This window comes from Mesoplodon mirus (genome assembly GCF_964341445.2).
Source record: "Mesoplodon mirus genome assembly, chromosome: 9".
In the NCBI taxonomy this organism is placed as follows: Eukaryota; Metazoa; Chordata; class Mammalia; order Artiodactyla; family Ziphiidae; genus Mesoplodon; species Mesoplodon mirus.
This window is the reverse complement of record NC_138985.1, coordinates 90,926,074-90,939,535: the sequence shown is the minus strand read 5'-3', so window position 1 is coordinate 90,939,535 and position 13,462 is coordinate 90,926,074. Positions and strand designations below refer to the sequence as shown.

General features: G+C 38.7%; 1 protein-coding gene across 2 annotated transcripts in view; it reads left to right on the top strand.

The window, feature by feature from the left end:
• The window catches only part of ZNF800 (zinc finger protein 800), a 49,619-nt gene extending 37,429 nt beyond the window's left edge, over positions 1 to 12,190 (top strand). For both annotated transcript variants that reach the window (XM_082631749.1, XM_082631748.1), the window contains one exon: positions 11,867 to 12,190. In XM_082631749.1, the coding sequence (XP_082487875.1) occupies positions 11,867 to 12,053 (187 nt within the window). In that variant the 3' untranslated portion in view covers positions 12,054 to 12,190. The remainder of the gene's footprint in view (positions 1 to 11,866) is intronic.
• The last annotated feature ends 1,272 nt before the right edge of the window (positions 12,191 to 13,462 follow it).

The window sequence follows — 13,462 nt, the reverse complement described above, 5'->3', positions numbered from 1 at the left end:
TGTAGGACTAGTTGTGTTTGACATCAGGAATTTATTTGCCTTTTAAAGATTAAAGATTTTAATTTAGCAAACTTTTATTGAATGGAAAATGAAAAAAATTATTTAAAAATATTATCTAGAAACAGATTAGTGAGTAATAAGCAAATTAATCTCCCCCTCCCTGTGGAGCTGCTCAGGTTTCAAAAGTCAGAATTTCATCAATATTCTTGAGATTTCACTGTCTTAGGTTGACTCACTTCATCCATTCAGTAGACATTTTGAGCTCCTGCTTTGTGTGAGGCACTTAGTTAGGTGCTAGGGTTACAGAGATAAGAAATGCAGTTCCTTTTCTCAAATACTGTGAAAGAAGAACATGTTATAAGGATACACAGAAGTGGAATATTAAGGCACACTGAGGGTTTAGTGAAGGCTTTTCATCATTCATTCATTCATTTTTAAGTTGAGTTTTGAAAGAGTTAGCTAGGCAGACAAACTTTCCAGGTAGGTACAGAGGACATGAGACCACATGTAGACCAAGGGAAGGAATTGTAGCCGAATCAAGAAAGGTCTTATATACCAAGTGAGTAGTTTGAATCATATTTTCAAAATTAGGAGTAGCTGTTGAAGGATTTTAAGCCAGGGGCATCTGATAGCATTGAGAAGACTGAATTGGAGATGGGATAAGGGTAAGATTTGTGGTGGGGAAATCAAACAGAAACCAGTTTCAGAAATTTAAAAAGTGATAAGGACCTAATTTTAGGTAATGGCACTGAGGCTATGGAGATGGATACAGATATTATAATTATTTCAGAAGTGGAATTTCTGAAGTGGAGTTGAAGATGGCATCTAGTTTGGGCCTTCTGGTTGGGCAGGTAGGTGGTACCATTCTTCAAGGTAGGGATTAATTTGCTTATTACTCACAGGAGGAGGAACACTTTCCTGGGGAAATGTTGAATTAAAGTTTAGACATGTTGAGTTTGAGGTGCTTGTGGGACATCATATTGGAGATGCTTAGTGTGAGTAGGATATACAGACTAGAGGTCAGGAGAGAGACTGCGCAGGGGCTGGAGATTTAGGGATCATTCGTGTACCTGTGGTGGTTGAAAACGTAGAGATTATTGGCAAGAATAGAGTCAACATACCATACTAATTCTCACGTTCTTTTGGTTTATTTTACAGTTTAGGTCAGTGCCTTCCTATTTCAGTTTTTCATTTGGAAAATGATGTTTAGCTAGCACCGGTTCTCCTCCCCACTGCCACTCCTCACCCCCATTGCCACGTATGAAATCTATAATATAGCATGTATTTGATACTACTTTAAGAAGTGCTAGATAATTAAATTGTAATAGTATTAGGCAATGTGAACTAATCCGTCTTGTATTTTGAGGGCTTTTTCAAAAATCTGTAAGACCTATTTTTAAAAGATTATTTCTTTAAAAAGGAAATATCCTATTTTTAAAAATAAAACAATCAGTGTTCTTGGACTGAAGAAGATGTGTTTGTTGACTCCCATGGCTTTGGTCTATCCAGGAGTTGTTTGTGACTTAGTCCCTATGTCTCTGACTAAGGCAGAAACTATTTCTGAAAACTGGGAGGAAGCCATCTGGGTAAACTAATAGAATCTGACATAATCCATATGATAAACTTAAGTAATTTAGTATCCATAGCCAGATTCTGAGGGCAAAAATATGCTATTAAACATTGAACAGATTATTGAAATAAATTACAGTAATTTTACTTTGCCAAGCTGCACTATTTGGACTGGTGAATATTTAAAATAACAATGAAATGAAAACTAGGCCCTGCATTGTCCTGTATGTTCCTGTGGTCCGCACTGGTTTCTCTTTTTACCTCCTTCCTGAAGGGAGAACCTAACAATAAAACTTCAGGTCTTGCCATCTAGCTAACCACTAGAGTTCAAGTAGAGATTTTTGTCTTCTTGGAACTGAAATGAAGCAGCCTATTTACCCTGCCCTGGCCAGTGTATACTTAGGAGGGTATGCAGAATGACTTTTAAGAAGTCAGTCCTGCTTGGGATCGAAACCAATGATTTAATACTGAAAGTGTAGGTCTGTATACCATTTAAGCTATCCAACTTTTGATTAGCTTTTAAAATCTGCCTTTAAAGGGAAGAATTCCCAGGAGACTGTGTGTCAGGTTTCAATAGAGCAGATTTTATGGATGAGTTATGAACCTTAAAATGCAAGTCAGTAATAGAAATGCTGACAGACTTGAACTAGAAGAGAAGAGGATAACTATAATAAAACAACATTTTATTATAATCTTATAATCTATAGTAAAATGAGAAAAAAACTTTAAAGTTTTCTGTTTTAATGCTTTGAAAATGGTTTCATTTTCTTGTTATTTGAACTTTAAATTAATCAACAATAGACATCAGCATAAACCTAACAGCCATGTCAAAATAACACAGGGCACATTGCTATAGCACAGAATTATTTTAAATCATAAACTTTTAACTAATACCTGTTTCAGATCTTCCTTTTTAAATAAATTTGTTTCTAAACATTGATTTTTCCCTCCCCCCAGCAGGCCTCTGTATACTCATTCTCACCTCAGTAAATCACTAAGAGATTACTAAAAAAAAGGTAATATGTGTATTTAGGTGTTTGAAGGATTGTAACAAAAATGAATGGTAGAGTAGAATTTTAGAATTTATATTTTCTGCACTGAGGACTTCATTTGTTTAATAACCTTCTTTATATTTGTTGATATTCTTTCTTGCCCTGTGCCAACATTTTAGAGATAAATTTTGTTTAGAAATTTCTTACAAGATTTATCAGTATGTTACCAATAACAACACACACACACACACTCATACACACACACGCACACTCTTTATTCATAAGATAATACCTTGAATATGTATCTTGCCAAAAGTTATTACATGGTTCTATATTATTCCTTTAGCTTCACAAGATTACTAGATTGTTGAGAGAGAGGTTAGTTTTTTTGACATTTTTTTCATGTAGTAAAACACACAGTACTCTTTCATCAAGCAGACCCAACTCACAGTCTTTTTTTTTTTTTTTTTTTTTTCGCGGCGGGCGGGCCTCTCACTGTTGTGGCCTCTCCCCTTGCGGAGCACAGGCTCCGGACGCGCAGGCTCAGCGGCCATGGCTCACGGGCCCAGCCGCTCCGCGGCATGTGGGATCTTCCCAGACCGGGGCACAAACCTGTGTCCCCTGCATCGGCAGGCAGACTCTCAACCACTGCGCCACCAGGGAAGCCCCACAGTCTTAATCAATGGAAAGGTAGAACCGGCACCTCTTGATTTCCTCGTTTTTTTGTATTTTGGGTGGAGCTGACTCTTTTTTTTTGGAGCTGACTCTTGAGTATGAAGGTTGTGATAGGAAATAATACTAGGTACTTGCAAGAAAATACTGGAAGAGGGTTGCCAAGCCTCCTGTATAGGTATGATTTTCTCATACTTCAGAGCCCTGCCCTATTAAAAGTTGTATCTAGATGCATATTAATCTTATATTTGAGCCTGTTCAGTCACTTTTGATATACCTCTATCATGTCATCACTCCTGTGAAGTATTCTATCAAGAAAACTTGGCAACCCCATCTTTGAAAAATAATTTCTAACATTTTTTTTGCCAAGTTACTATTTAAAATCAAACTGTGACTAAAACTAAATTTATCATCCTACTACCAGCACTGATTCCCCTTGCTGACTTTATTTTGTCCATGCTACCATCATCATTTTGCTTATCACACAGATTTAAAGTGCCGTTTCTTCTATGAATCTGTTCTTGGTAGCTCCAACCCATGGTGACCTCTTCCTCTGATGAACTCACATTTACCAGTTTTTTTCACTTTTATCCTTTGTGTTATTTATGCATTATTATTTAATTACAGTGTCCCCATGATTAGACTGTAAGCCCTCTGAGTCTCAAGACTAACAGTTTTGCTCTACAGCATTTAAGGTCATGAATGAATGGATCATCAGGCCTGTCCCCATTTTCTGTTCTCCAGATGTCAGTATCCTCTTCATGTCCTGTTTTTACTGGTCTAAACCTTCTATTGCTCTACCCTTGGCTACCCTGCCTGGTCTGCTAGTATCTTGTGTTTATGAAGATTATGGATGATTTTTTAGGAGGTTCTTGGGCTAATTTTAGGGGAATACAGGGGTGATTTTTCAACTTTTTCCTTACCCAGGATCCATTTTTAAACTCTACCACAAGATTCTACCTCTTTATAATTATTTTTAATATTTACTCATGTATCAAAATATGTTTTGAGAGTCTGTATCTTAGAAGCAATAGTTTGTGTGTGTGTGTATAAAGAGGACTAGCCAGATTATTTATTTATTTATTTATTATTTATTTATTAATTGGCTGCGGCTTGTGGGATCTCAGTTCCCCAACCAGGGATTGAACCCAGGCCACAGCAGTGAAAGCCTGGAATCCTAACTAACTAAGCCATCAGGGAACTCCCAGGACTAACCAGATTTTTTACTTTTGATACAGAATAAAAACAAAGAAACATTATCAAGTTCACAAACATGAATTTTCTTCCCAGATTCTTTTGCTTACTATGCTGCTTTTGTAGCCTGGTGGGAACAGAGCAGGCAGAGTATAAATAATTATAATATCATGTATGTAAGTCACTGCAAAGTAAGGCTTATAGTTATTTTATTTAGCCATCTGGTATATGCATTTTGTATATACCTTCTTTTGAGCCAAAATTCTGTTGAATTGTAGATGGGAACTATAGAGATGTAGTATAACCTCATTTTAAAACGGAGAAAATTGAGGTAAGTGACTGCACAAGGTCAGTGAAGAAGTCAGAAATAGAGACCAGCTATCTCTTAAAGATTATTTTAGTAGGTAATAACATGTACATGTTAACAAAATTAAACAGTACAAAGAGATGTACTGTGAAAGGTAAGTTTTCTTCCCACCCCATCTCTTGGTTTTCTCATTCTCTTCCCCAGAGTTAAGAAGTTAGTTTCCAGTTTCTTGGGCTTTTGAGATCTGTTTTATGTATATATAATCATATAAATGTATATATTCCCCTTCACGCAAATGGTAGCATACTATACCGTACCTTGTATTTTTTTCACTTTTTAACATTATGTCTGAAAATTGTAGAACACAGATGTTTTTATCCCTTGGTCCATGAACTTTCCATTTTACTTTACTACCTATCATTTAGACAACCAGTTTTTGTTAATGTGAACAAAGTGTTAAATTATTCTTTGCTTCTAGCATATCGTATTGGGTACCTCATGTGCAACATAATGTGGTATTTCACATTTCTTTCAGAAAGAGAGCATGGTCATGGATTTATTTTATGATGAATGCTAAAGTGAAATGTACATAATAATTATTACTATTAGTTACCAAAAATAGCTGATTGGGATATTTTCTTTAATATATGAAAAAGAAATGGCAGGTGAAATTTTCAGGGAAATCATTTACTTTTAAACTTGTGTAAAAACTTGTATGTACAAAGCAGTTTAATATCTTAGTGCCAGTGATAAGCAGTGGTGTTATAAATATTAAACCACAAATGTTTATTTTCTAATCTCCAACCTCATATGCAAATCAGAAAAAAATTTTCATTTATTTCTCAAAACAGGTTTTAACTATGTGTTTTAATCTTGAGATGACTCATGGTCAGCTGTATAAAAATATACCCTTAATTTTGATCAGTCAGGGTTTATTTTGGCTAGCTTCTCTGTCAGTGCAATTATTGCTTTATTTTTCAGAGGTTAATGGGGCCTATTAAAACTGCTTGATTTTAGATCTTTTGGACCAGACTATATCACAAAAGACAAATCCATTAAAAAAAATGTGGACCATACCAAATGTCCATGATAAGAGTCATAGAGGCCAAGTACTTATATTTGAATTTTACTTTAGATAATTAGTAATCCTGCATTCTCCCTAAAGATGGCAGTACTTCTCCATGTATCATTTACTGAGTAATTCTGTTTGACAGTAGTATTAATTATAACTCCATTATTGATTGGAAAAAAGTTAATCAGACTAAAAGTATATTTTCATAATATCACAATAGTTAAAATTCAGTAGTAGAACAAATAAAATTGTGTCCTTGAGGTTCATAGTATTAGCGCAACTTTTATGTGTGTTATCCTTGACCCTGGACACAGAGTCTTAATGGTTCTTACTGCATTCTGACTTTGGAATTCTTGATGTGACATCATGAACTCAAGTCTTGTCAAGAATTGTGATAAGTCATGTTAGGACCTTGCTGCATTTATATAGTTCTCTCGCCTCTAGAGGTATCATCAGAAAACAAAAACTGACATAAAACCCCAAACAGAAACAAAACCCCTAAGTAACTGCATATCGTGCATATTTGTGGACATGAGAAATGTTTTAATCTTTATTCTTTGGTAAAAGTTTATATGTCCAAGTTCTACTCGAACTTTTTCTTTTTTGCTTAGGTGACTAATTCTTTTAATAAATGAAATAATTACTTATTGGTGCCATAAAAAGACAAACCAAAAAAAAAAAACCCACACAAATCTTCAGCCTTCTCTGCTGTAGAAATTAAGCTCTAAATTCACAAGGTAGTGCTCTGGAACTTGGAGAAACAACTCTATATCTTGTTCCTCCATTTTCCATTATTCCTGTTTCGAATTAAATGGTTCTTCCTTGTGTGCATGTGTTTGAAATCACGTGGCATTGTAGTTTGAAGATGGTGAACAGCAAGACAGAGGGCAGGCTAGCCTCCCCGCTAGACCTCACAAGTAACTTTCACATGGTCGCTCCTTTCTAAGGCTGGCCCTATTGGTTCATCTAGGGCCATTACTGGTTCACCTAGCAAGATGACTAGGTGCTTGAGGACTGTGTCACTCTAACCAGCCTCATAGATACTGGTGTATAAATACCACAATACTACTTTTTAAATTTGTCATGAGATGTATCAGGGACACTGGCTTCTCATGTTTATGGTTCAGTGTATTTTCTCCCAGTAGGCAAATATACTAAATTATAATGAGGAGGTTTCTTGATGAGCATTGAATCAGTTCTTAGTGACCAGTACCAGCAAGCTCTGGTAGTGTGATACATTCGTCTTTCCCATAGGAATATACTTGCCACTCAGACCAGATATTCATCAGTTTTCAGAGAATCCTTTCTAGTAGACCAGGATGCAGACAGATGGCCAGCTTTTGCTTTCTTGATTTCTTTTCTTACAGGTACTATAGACTGTCTCCTTTAGCACATTTTTTTCCCCATTAGAGTTTAATAAAATTGCACCAATGTATGTAAAACACTTAGCCCAATGCCTGGCATACAGTAAATAAATGATAACTAATATTAATAAATAGAACTGGTGTTAAGTTCAGGTTACCTTGGTACTTGTAATGTCAAAGACAGTCTTTTAAAGGGCCATTTCTTTAGATGACTGATCAATCTCATCTTTCACATTTTGAGTTATTTTCATTGTTTAATTCCACATTCTTTTAACTCAATTGCATTTATCATTCATGTTGAATCCCTTTTGGCTCTGCATGATTTTGCTACCATTTTGTTGAGATTTTGATACTTTTAAAATTTAAGTTTCTTGCTCCAAAATACCCCATTCCCCACAGTTCTTCCAATGTAATGTGAATCTGTTGGAAGAGATAATCTTCAAGTTACTGCTCAGCTCTAGGATATAGGTAATTTTATATCTTATTTCAGTAGATGATGTCGGTTGTAGGCCTTTCCATCTAATCAGCTTACCTTAATTTCAAATCTGCTTAACTTCTTTCTCATAGAGTGTAAAGTTATTTTGAAAATGGTCTGAATCCTTAGAATAGCAGGTGGCCATGGAACTGGGAGGCAATGATTGAACAATCCAGGGGTAGAGGTATGATGGTGGTAAACTCAGCAGTCGATGGCATTACCGATCTGGTGAACACACACTTGACAAATCAAACTTCTTGTGTGAAAATGAGTACAGAAAGGAATAATTGAGATGAGTTGATCCGTCACTCGGGCAACAATAAGCATTGTTGTCAGCCTTCTCCTCTCCATCCATTTGGGGATAAGTTATTCTTTTAAGAATGGCAAAATAGGTTTAGGAAAACAGTGGAGAAATTGCTACAGCTCTTTCTGGTGTTTGTAAAAATACAGGTTATGGTGCATTTTTGAAGCTGGTGGTCTCATAACCACACCTTGAGGACAGTCATATATAGTAGACATTGTGGGAGTTCATAAAAATGAATAGATCATTTCAGACTGCAGTAATCAGGGAAAGCTAATTAGAATGGCTGAGGGTCTTGAGGGATGGGCAGTGTTTGAATACATGAGAGGAGGGAGAAGATATTTTTTGATGGATGAAATGCCAAGAACAAAAGCATAGAGGTGGGAAATAATAGTGTATGTTAGGGGAGTGGAGAGTCAAGTAGTTTGGCACAAAGTTTCTTAAATATGGCCCATGAAAGAGAATCGAGGCATTGTTTGTCAAATGGTAACATTCATTCCAGGGTTGGAAAAAAATGGACGCCATGCCATTTCCATTCATCATGCAACTGGATAACACTATTGATGGCTCTCAGTGCATCAAGCTTCACGTTTTTGTGGGCTCTCTGGTGTCATCAACAAAGAATTTCATTTTAGGACTCTTTTTGGAAACTGGAAAGGCTGTCAGTATCTTCAAAATAATATTTCTCCCTCTCTCTCTGATAATTATTCAGATGGCAGGAAAAAAATGATAGCACTCTGAGGTCATATGTACACCTGTGATGTCAGGCATACATCATGGTTTTCCTGCTTTGAAGAGGGATAGCCACATGTCATTGTGCCTCATTACTTTCCATGTCAGCAGCTGTCACCACCTTTCCAAGAGGTATTGCCAAGAAATGGGAACAGAACATGATGTTTTTCTCTACTAGACAGAAAGAAATGTGCTGCCTTTCCAGAGGTCTTAATTGAACTTGAAGGCAGAGGAAATAATGTGACTTGACTTCAACTTGGAAGCCTTAGAGGAATTTAGTGTTCTAGTACACAGGCTACCTTAACCTGACAAAGCATTCTATGAAATTCTGCTTTGGTTCTGTGTACCTTTGTGAGTCAAGGATTTCAACAATTGTTGCCATGGAGAAAAAGTTACAATTGATTATCAAAGATTATGTATGTGTTGCTGCATCAAAGTCCATATTACAATTTCAACTCAAGCCAAATCTCAGATTTACTACTAAGCAGTTAGAATTTTAAAATTTCTTTCAGGAAGTCACCATTTTTCTTTCATGAAAAATAACAATGTGAGGGAGGGATTCCTTTCTTTGTAAATATTTGTTTTTGTATATTGCTTATGTTGAAGAAATCAGTTTCTAGTGCAGTGAAATAAAGTATATGGTGTATGCATTTCTGTGCATGCTTCTGGAGGACAAAGTCCATGTCTAAGCAGAATCTCGGACTATTCTTTGATTCCCCTAAAAGGTTAAGAACTAATAACTTTGCTAGTGGGGAGACAATGGGACACTCTAGATGAATTTGAGCAAAGGAATGACAGGAAATTAGAAAGTGCTCATTTGAAGGATATGAGAAGGAAAACTTTGGCAGGACTGCAGCGTGATTTAGGGATTCAGGTTAGCCTTAGGGTTGGAGTTATCTGAATAATCTGAAGGTAATTTTCTAGATAGAGCTTCTCGAAGGAATCTCATGTCTTTTTTTTTTGGTTCTTATTGTCTGAGCACAGTGCCTGAGACATAATAGGCACTCAAAAATGTTGAATTAAATTGAAATTGCTGTATGGACACGATACACCAAATGAAAGTTAGATGATAGCACCCCAAAAACGTTCTTCTGTCTTATCTGAATTTAATACTGTTATGTTAAATCATTTGGTGTAAAATAAGGGTTTTGGAGAGACACTGCTTTATAAAAACCTCATGCACACTTTTTGTTTGAGCAGTTGGTTAACGCAAAGTTTTGGCCACTTAGGATTTGTTCTTTTTGTATATTTTATTTCTGATAATTTTTTTTTACTACAGGTATGTCTCTAGACATGATCATTTTTTTTTTGCTTTATAACAAATTTAATCAGTTATACATATACATATGTTCCCATATCCCCTCCCTTTTGCATCTCCCTCCCACCCTCCCTATCCCACCCCTCCAGGCGGTCACAAAGCACAGAGCTGATCTCCCTGTGCTATGCGGCTGCTTCCCACTAGCTATCTACCTTACGTTTGGTAGTGTATATATGTCCATGCCACTCTTTCACTTTGTCACAGCTTACCCTTCCCCCTCCCCATATCCTCAAGTAGACATGATCATTTTATCCAGTACCTGCAGTGGGAAGGAAACTTGCAGGATGGTGTGGTTGATTAGGTCATCATCTGTTTAAGCAGCATTCCAATAAACATCTAAGTTTGGATTTACTCATCATTAAGGAAAATCAGTCTGACAACTGTGAGGTCACTTTGGCTTAAAATATCATTGGAACTTATGTATTAAATGGATCTTCTATCAGTTTAATAACAAAGCCCTGGAATCCCATCCGTACATTACATTAGTATGATTTTATTGTCATCGTACACATTTTTCTGGAACAAGGTTTAGCAAAACAGATTCCCTTGGTATTAACGAGTGCTAAAAATTTAAATTTGTTATGACTGGAAGACCAAGATGTAAAGTTTAGACTCTCGTTTATTGCAGTATTTTAGTTTTGCTCCCACTAAGTTCTTTCACGTTAAAGAGCAAATTATTGAATACATTGTGAAAACACTGGTATTATCTAAAACATTTGTTCCAAAAGTATGGTAATTTTTTTTCGGAAAACTTTGTGTTCCCAAGTCTGTGGAGATTACAAATCAAATTAGGTTCGTTAGCAGCCCAGAAAGCTTTCTTTTTTTTCTTCCTGAAGTAGAAATGCTTAATAGAGTAAAATAAGGTATAACTTCACAGAAGATGGTGGTTTTGATTAACTGCATAACGTTCCAGGCATAAAGTGCTCTGAAATACTGTGATTTACTCAGAACTTTTGAGGAAGATAAACTACTTCTGTGGACCATTCATTCATTCTTAAAATCTTTTGATGTCCACCACTTTGCTACACAATATAAAATATAATTTTGAAATGGTAGAAAGTTAGAATGGGTACATAAGAATGGGCTAAAATGCCTTTTATTAAGTTACTTGAATTTTTTATTATAAAGATATACTTACTGTATACAATTTGGGAAATATATAAAGATTACCTGCAGCCTCATCACCTGAAGATAACCACTGAACATTTTGGAGTGTTTCTCTCCATTATTTTATACATGTGTGGTGTGGTGTGTGTGTGTATACACATGTACGCACATAAAGTATACACACATCCCACCACTACAAATGGGGATGAACCTAATTTTTTTCATTCTATCTACTATACGTTTCCATATGAATAGTTATATCCCAGCCTTATTTTAATAGCAGGTTAGTATCAACTATAAGAGAAAGACTATAATCGTATTTTTGGATATAGGATATTCTCGGTTTCTCCTTAAATTTTTTTTTCCATTTCCTTTGCCTGTTGTTTATTGCTGTTACAGATACTGCACTGAATACCCCATATGAAATGTTTGCATGTGTTCATAATTACTCAAGGGAAAACTCTAAAATTAGAATTTCTGGGTCAAAGAGTATTTAAAAATTTAAGGGTTTTGGTACATTTCCCTAAATTGCTAAAAAACGTGTATAATGACACTTCAATTGGATGCTGTTTTCCTCTGATCAGCACAGGTTTATCTCCTCTGTTTACGTGACAGACAACCTGTTGGGCGGAAATGGCATCGCGCCGAGTTTGGGTTGGCGGCTCCTTGATTAGCTGGGAGGCGCCGGCGCGTTCGGCCCGTTTCTAACCGCCGTGTCTTTGTCTCTCTCCCTGGGGACCGCTGCCGCCCGTGCGGGCCGAAGCCTCGGGAAGCCGTCGCCCCGCAGCGCCGCCGCCCTGCGCCCGGCCGCCCCGGGGAGCCGCTGCCCTCCCGCGGGCGCCGTCACCACGCGCCAGGCCGCCGCCAGCTGCCGCGCCAAGCTCCGCGGCGGCGCCGCCCGGGAGCGCCAGCACGCCGCCCGCGGCCTGGGGAAGCCCGCGCCCCCGTGAGCGCCGCCGCCCGGCCGCCGGCGGACGCCGCCGCGCCCGGCACAGCCCAGTACCTCAAGCCTCGCCCGTCGCGCCTCTCCTCCCCGCCGCACCCGCCGCACCCGCCGGAGCTCTCGCGAAGTCCACTCGGGCGTCGGCGATCTCCCTGGGGTCCTCAGCCATCGCAGACCTGCCGTCCCCCCCCCGCGCTTTACCGAACTCTGTCCCACGCAGCCCCTCAGGCGGACCGTGTGCCTTAGGGCCGGCGGGTGGGGAGGAAGGCCTCCCTGCTAGTCGCTGCTACTTGCTGAGCAGCACTTCCTCATCCCGTCTGCCACAATCCCGGCTTCTCTGAGAATCTTGCCACTGGACAACACCATCCTCTTTCCCTCCTCCTCGTAATTTGTCAAGTTCCTAGTCAGCTTCTTTCATTATTAGTTCTTCAAAGACTAGCTCCCACTTGAGTCTTCACCTCAAGTCCCATCATCAGCAAGCGGTGACCCGCACTGTCTGGAGTCGTGTGACGCATAACTGTGGTTAAACTTGAACTCCAACCTCCAGTCCACTCCTTGTAGCTTCATCCCCAATGACCATTTCTTCCCTTCGGAATCAGCCCTTGCTCCCGCGTCCTAGACTGCCATCCCAGGGCATCCTCAACTTGGTTTGTGCTGAGGCCGGTGCGTCTCCTGGGCTACTCTTAGTCCATGACTGAGCACAGTCGGGGTATTAGTGAGACGCCGGGACTCCTCTCACGAGCAGCTTGGGCATGGGGACTCCTCAGCAGCCTGGCTGAAACTTTCGTAGAACCCTGCTGCATGCAGTCTAAGGCTCTTCCCGCCCAATCTCCCTCTCCTTTCCTAGGTGCCAGACTTGAATTATGATATGAAGACCCCGCCCTGCTCCTGATTCCTTTCCTTTGTCCTTCACAGATGTTCCCTCAATAAAACTCTTCTAAGTTGAACCCTGCCTTGGTGTCTGCTTCTAGGAGGACCTGAGCTAACACACTGTCAGACATTCCACTCTGATTACCATCTTCCTATCCTCCTGGATTCCTTGTTCACTGACAGCTAATTCATTAACCTCATTTTTTCCACTATTTATCGGCCTATGTTTTGGATTCGCTTCCTTTCTTGTCTAGCCTAGATCCCATGATCCATCACTGTTATCATCCTCCTTGAAATACAGTGCCCTCAGTAGTCTTGAGCCTCAATTTCTCCCAGTTTTACTTTCCTGGTAAAATCCCCACTCCAGATGAACCTTACCGTAATCTCCTTCCACTGGCTTGACTGGGACAATTGGACATTTTCTTTAAGAAAAATCACACAACACAGTCAACTAGTTTTACTTTGAATCAATTATCTCAAGCCTCAAATTGGTGCTATCGTTCCTACTGTAGTCTTAGTTTCCCACTTCTAAAATGACTGTTTATA